At 38.1% G+C, this 6,987-nt stretch overlaps 1 protein-coding gene across 1 annotated transcript; it reads right to left on the bottom strand.

The window, feature by feature from the left end:
• Nucleotides 1-770: 770 nt before the first annotated feature.
• LOC308699627 (uncharacterized protein) lies at nt 771-6,579 on the bottom strand (the record flags this gene model as incomplete). The annotated part of the gene is made up of 4 exons (XM_081380523.1): nt 771-2,170; nt 4,497-4,680; nt 4,770-4,844; nt 6,509-6,579. 4 exons carry the CDS (start codon nt 6,577-6,579, stop codon nt 2,156-2,158), a joined length of 345 nt encoding a protein of 114 aa, XP_081236649.1. The 3' UTR covers nt 771-2,155.
• Nucleotides 6,580-6,987: the final 408 nt, after the last annotated feature.

Below are 6,987 nucleotides of genomic sequence, written 5' to 3'. Positions count from 1 at the left end.
CAAACAAAAAAACAAATTTTAATTTTGATAATTAAAAATAAATAGAAATTAGTGCATGGGGTTTTACCAATCGGTAACTTTACCTGTGGCTGTTAAAAAACCAACACCGGTACGGCGAATCCAACACAAATGGACTCATACTGAATTTAGAGTGTGAAATTGACAGCATTTTAATGATTAATCTAAAATATTAAAATAAAAGAGAGGACACAGCAATATTTTGCACTTGCCAGTTGTTATTTTGCCAGTTTCTTAATGTGAAAGATGGGAGCTGTAATAATTACTTGGTTGACACAACCATAATTTCTACATAGACCTTTATCAGAATGTCGATCACAAATAGCTCCCAACTCCCCCCTGCGTCTTTGGCTCAGCGCCAGCCATCCGTTTGCGCAAAAGCACAGTTTGATTATGGCAGTTATGTCACGTCACTGCTCCTTAGTGGTCAGCTGCTGCAGAGCGTGCCAAAATGTATTTTTTTTTTATGTAACTGATTTAAAAGTTATTAACAGCCTTGAAGAAAAAATAATGTCTAACTTGTAAAGCTAGTCTTACTGGTTTATGCAACCGGTGTAAGTAATCTTATCGAGTCTGGTGGTTAGGACAGAGTCACTCGAAACTCCTGATTGTGTGGATTCCTTTCGAAAAGACTGGATTTCACTGAACAACAGTAAATGTGAAAGCGCTCTTTAAAGTGTCTATATGCAGGAGACCTTCACAAACACAATTTACAGCTACAAATGCAAATAAAACATGCAATTACTTTTTTTGGGATAGAACAATTTTATTGAAAAATATAAATACATTTTATATAGTAACATTGTTGCAGCCTGTTATTAACAAGTAAGATATTTTGGTCATGGTACTTGTTTGTTAGCATGATTGGAGTACATAAATTACCATGGTATTACATTACTGTACTTTTTTTTCTTTAATTCAAGTTCAGAAGTTCAAATTACTTTGCAACTGAAAATGACTGTGCAACTGTGAAAAATGCGAGTGACCACATCCCAAAAGTTTGAGATGGGCTGTTTTGAGCTAGCCTGGCTAACGTCAGACCAAGTCTCGTGTTCATTTTCTCGTATTTGAGGCGTGGTTTACGAATGCCCAGAGCCGTTTATTGGGCGCTATGAATGTCTATCAAATGCGCCTGTATGTAGCTCATAGCCAAATCGCTTCAATTATACCAGATGACGTATGTAGAGTGACAGAAATCCGACGAGGAAAAAGACGATGGGTCAAAGATTTATTTGTACACGATGGCGTTTAGCGAATATTACCGTTTGTGCAAGATAAACATGAGGGTAGAAGGTAACGTCGAGTCTGATGCCATGTTGGATCCATAGATATAAACAAACTGCTTCGGTGTCGTCATCGTCTTGATGCTCCCTCCCCGTTCTGTGATTGGTTCCCTTTTTCAGGGGAAAATTTGGTCCATGGTGTCCAGACTGCCTAGCAGCGTGAATAAAATCGCACTGCGAGCAAGGCAGTATGGGGAAACCCAGGCTAGTTTTGAGCTGTATGATGGAGTTGATCTGGTTCCCACACCTTGGTTAACTTTAAATTCAAGGACTTTCCAGGTTCAATACCCTCAAATTCTAGGACTTAATGTGGGAACACATTTGTTGTGTCCAACAACAAACGTTGAGGTACCATCGTAGTAGTTTTGTGCGCGCGTGAACATCACGGCAACGTACAACACAAAGTACCTCACACGGGAAACACTTAACGTAAAGCGTAAATGCGCGTAACTAACGTAAATCAAACAAGCTAGTGTGCAAAGGCCACGAAGAATTGGCGAAATAACATGTTAGCGGAATAATATGGATTTTTTTCCAGAAAACTTCTTGCACAAAATAAATTCAAGAACTTTCAAGGACCTGTATCTATGTATGTTTATTTTCAAAAACTTTCCAGGACCTTTTTTTTCAGATTCACAAACTTTCAAGGATTTCAAGGACCCGTGAGAACCCTGTTTCTCCAGCCGGTTTAAGTGACGTTGAGTGATTCTCACCACAGGCAGGCCGTGACAGTCCCAGCCGAAGCGCCGGTCCACGTGGAAGCCGTTCTGATGGGCAAACTGGTCACGGTGTCCTTGATGGTTCCGGCTAGGATGTGGCCGTAATGAGGCAGACCCGTGGCGAAGGGCGGCCCATCATAGAAGGTGAATCTGAAAAACAAATCAACAACACATAAACCTACATGTATAAAACACATGTGGAAGAAGGGAACATTAGGAAACTGATGATGTCACACCCAGTGTTGGGAGTAACTCATTACAAGTAACCTGAATTATGTAATCAGATTACTTTTTCAAGTAACTGGTAAAACAACGCATTATATCTAACAAAATATCAGTTACTTTTTCAAATAAGTAACGCAAGTTACTTTGTTTTCCCATTTATTGACTGACAGCTCTCGGTCTCATGATGAGACAAAACAAAGTGCAAAGTGTGTGTACATGATGGTTATTGTAGCTCTAGACTAAATGTGAGCGTGCATTTACTCATCTCACTCGAACATAAAAAAAAAGATTCAATATTCCTCAAATTGAATAAAAACAGTGAAATGCAGAATCAGAATCATTGGTCACACCACTGTAATCAAGTTCTTCGACGGTACATTAATACAGTAATGATCCTGCACACACACGACCAGACATTCACTGCTCAAAGACTCATTTCTAGCCAACGGAATATCTTCACTGAGTAAGACTGAAAACACAGAGGAGAGTGTTTTTATTCCTCCTCAGCTTCATAATGCTCTTCTTTTTAGAGATGCACCAATTGCAATTTTCACAATACAAGCACTATTTAACTGAGACAAGTGAGTGAGAGGACGCCGATGCGCGATCATGCGGAAAATCGTCCCTGGTTGGTCGATCGCTGCATCTCTAGTCCTTTTGAACTTTCTATTCATCAAAGAATAGAAAACATAAGTTTCTACAACGAGGTGATAATGTCAATCTTCAATTAAAATTCAAGCAACTGTAAGCAATTCACAAATGCATCTCTCTCTCTCTCTAGATGATTATTCATGCAAATTCATTCATTCATGCAAATAAATGTAATCTTACCGCACTACTTTATTTCTGTCTGATTTAAAGCGGACAGAATTCTAGGTTTAATGAGCCGTAACTGACGCAACTAACCGTGATTTTTACCCTTTCAGTAAAATATTGCGCTGCAAACATTATTAACAGCTTTAACCTGTCAATGCTGACAAATGACCATGGTATAAGTGGGATAATCCGTGGCTAGCTGTGCATTAAACTATTTGAATGCACTCCGCTTCGTATCGGGCTGTTATATGCCTCCACGGCGAGCATTAAAATCTTTAAATCACAGCTAGCCGTGGATTATCTGTTGCATTTATAAACAGAGTCATTAATTATTATTAAAAGCATTGTTAAAAACACACACTTTGGGGTAAGATGTGTAAGTGGCTCAAAAGTGCCAGTGAACTTTGCCTCCAAATGCAGGAAACAATATTCCAAACATGTTTACAAAAGATATTAAACCTTTTCCAGGCTGCTTTGTGAAGATGTAAATGGGGTGAAACAGAATAAGACTAACGTACATCTTTCACAAACAATCCAATGCCTCAATATAACCCAGTATAACATATTCAATTCCTCTTATCGATTCCTTTGTGAGCATTTCAATATGACTTTCAAAATATATCTTAAATCAAATCAAATTCAAGCGCAAGACGACTTGCACGCTGTTTTCAGTGCTGCGCACACATCCAAAGCGCGCAGAAAAAGTTATTTTAATGTCAGTTTAAACCATTCAAGCGCTCTGTTTTCACTGGTGCAGGCGTGTATCAGTATATCGGATCCGATCAACTCTTAAAGTGACAGCAGCCTAATATTCCTGCTGCCGTCTCTATAATAACACAAATCAAACAACAAAAGACAACGAGAAAATTCACTCGTTCTTGCCTGAATAACTTTAACAATATTTGTAATTTATATTTTAATGTATATTTTATTTTTATTATACATTAAAAATGTTTAGATATATTTTAAGCGCAGTGTTATTTCACATTTGATTACAGTTTCTGTACCTGAAAATCTTAAAACACTTTATTTCAGTCGTATCTTCGTTCAGTTGTATGTATTTGTTGCGATTACTGGGTGTTTACTTGTCTTTAATAATGCTTGCAATGCAGCCTATATCAGGTAGGCTAGTTGTTTTTCTATGGTGTTTTCTAACCAAAGGCAAATTATCCTTGCGTAAGTGTTCTTTAGCCTGTTGATTATTGTTCATGATATTCAGCTAGAATTAAATGTTTTGTAATAAGACAAATTGTGAATGATATCTAATTTTTTTTTTTTTTTTTTTTTACCTTATTGGAATCGAAATTCGGAATCGATTTCGGAATCGATAAGCAGAATCGAAATCGGGAACCTTTAAACGATACCCAACCGAATACCTAGCAGTGCTGCTTTACTTCTTCCTTTCTAAATGAAAACTTCAAGTGGCACAGCTTACCCCACTCTCCCCTAGCATGATTGTGAGCCCTGTGACGTCTGGTGACCCAGGTGACCTCAACTGGGCCGGTTCTTGGACTGCTTCAGACACTCCTGGAAACAGTTCTTCTGCTCCAAGAGCTCCAGGATTCGCTCCTCCTCCGTCGGGAAGTGAATGGATTCTGGCACGGCTTCCACCATTCTGACTAGACAACACATTTACATTGACATTTATGCATTTGGCAGATATTTTTGTCCAAATCGACTTACATTGCATTTCAAGGTACACATTTACATTCTTATCAGTTCTTGCTTTCCCTGGGAATCGAACCCATGACCTTGACGTTGCACCAACACTCTACTGTTTGAGCTACAGGAAAGCATAAACAACAAACACACTCCATCAGTCACACACACACACGTTTGACTAAACTAATTTTAAAGTCCCCCTGTGGTGAAACTGAAAATCAAGCTTTTAGTGTTGTTTATATGTCTATGTGATGTTTTTAATATGCTTTAAGACAAACCATGTGCAAATTCATAAGTCAACGCATTTGCTGAGTATTTTCTCCTTAAAACTGCAGTGAACCTCTCAAAAACACGGTTTGAAATCGCTGGTGTTTCTGACGTCACAAACTACCTTGTAACCAATCAGATCAACGTGTGATAGTCAACGAGTGGATCTCTGAGCTGCTGTGAGTGAGTGGAGGCGGGGCTCATTTGCATATTCCTAGAACCGCGTATACTAAATGAGGCAAGGGTGTCGAGTTACATTCAAGATATTTTAAGGCATGAAGAAGAAAAAACATTTAAATATGTAATTTTGGTGATCAAGATGAGTTTCAAGGGATAAAATTATTGACTTCAGGGAGACTTTAAGCTGTCTAGAAGTGAGTTTCAGATGAAACTTTATTCCAGCAAAACAATTTAAAAAATTTTTAATGGAATATTGCAGTATTTATTATAAATGACTTATCGGTGCACATGATTATTGTTTTAAAGGAACACTCCACCGTTTTTTGAAATAGGGCTTATTCACCTTCTTTCCTACATTTAGATAGGTGGGCAAATGCATTTGTCTCAGTCTCAGTGCATGCATTGTTTTAGTTTGACAGGGTCGGCGCTAGCTTAGCTTAGCATAATGAATGGGATCCTTTGTTGCCAGCTAGCATGTCCTGAGTAAAAGTAATATAAAAAATATTTAAAAAAAACACCTAATTACTTCTTGTGGCCTGCGTATTCACAACGAGTACAAATAGCGATGCAGATTAACACTAGGCGATTTCCTATGCAGATGTATATAGACTGGGCTACTCCATAGGAGTGCAGGTACTGGGCTACTCAGCAGTGATACGACCTGACTGGTCTAAAATAATCCCAATATAAACACTTATTATAGGTGTACGGTAGTGATTAAGGATAAGACAAAAGCACGGTTTGGAAAATGGATTCATGATGTACTCGCTTATAATATACATTTTGAAAACAAAAACGTTACGGACTGTAGCTTTTAAATAAAGACTTTTCAACAGCTACAAGATTTGCATCTATTCATTGGGTTTTCAAATTTCAGTTTCATTTTTCTGACCTGCTATCTATATAACAACGATAACAATAAAACACAGAAATTAATGTAAACGGATAGGTTCATAAACATTTGAATCACTAAACCAACAACATCGTTGTAACATGACTGCGCTGCTAGAGGAACAGACAATTTATAAGGACGAAATGCTCAAACTGTCTAAACATACATATTTTCTCTCTTTAAAATAAATGTTTGTTATTTAACGATACAAAGCACTTTATGGACATTATGATAATGAAGTTATTTTGAAGTGTAAATAAATACAGGTGCATCACAATCTGTCATCACACACGCGCACGAGCTCACGCTCGTCTCTACAATCACAGTTCGCCGCTGTTACGATCGCATTTCTCTATATATGAGATCCATAAACAGAGCAGTGAGTTTATGTGAGGAGTGAGTGTGTACAAGTTCTGAATAAAGATGAAGTGTCAGTTGAGACTCACATGCGGACCCTCACCCGGTGAACAGAGAAAGCGGAAATGATGCAACTGAGCGAAAGCGTGGCGCCGGACATCATACAAGAGTCTCTTTTCATAATAAAAGTCTATGATAATCATCATATAGATTAGTGATGTCCACTGATATAGTAAGATTTATTTAATGATTCGTCAGATTTTAGATTATTATGCGTGTGCGTGTATCTTACTGTAATTAAATACTACAGTTATTTAAAAATCTGGAGTGAAAGACATTTCATGTCTGGCTTTCAGGTGAGCACAGTGTCGTACATTATTCCTGCTTCATTATTCGATAATGTATGCCTGTGTTCACTAAAGTGATCTGCACTCTACAGTCTGGTGCCGTACAGTGAAACGCTTCTGGAACTAGAACAAATCTGGGCGGGGTTTGATTTTGTCTGTGGGGAATGGATTGGATGATTGGATGGTTGTGGTTTGCTATTGGTGGATCTCATGTGAGTGAC

Source organism: Scardinius erythrophthalmus, assembly GCF_964197995.2.
Source record: "Scardinius erythrophthalmus genome assembly, chromosome: 12".
NCBI classification, from domain to species: Eukaryota; Metazoa; Chordata; class Actinopteri; order Cypriniformes; family Leuciscidae; genus Scardinius; species Scardinius erythrophthalmus.
Note: the sequence above shows the minus strand (reverse complement) of the source record. Positions and strands in the feature narration are given on the sequence as shown.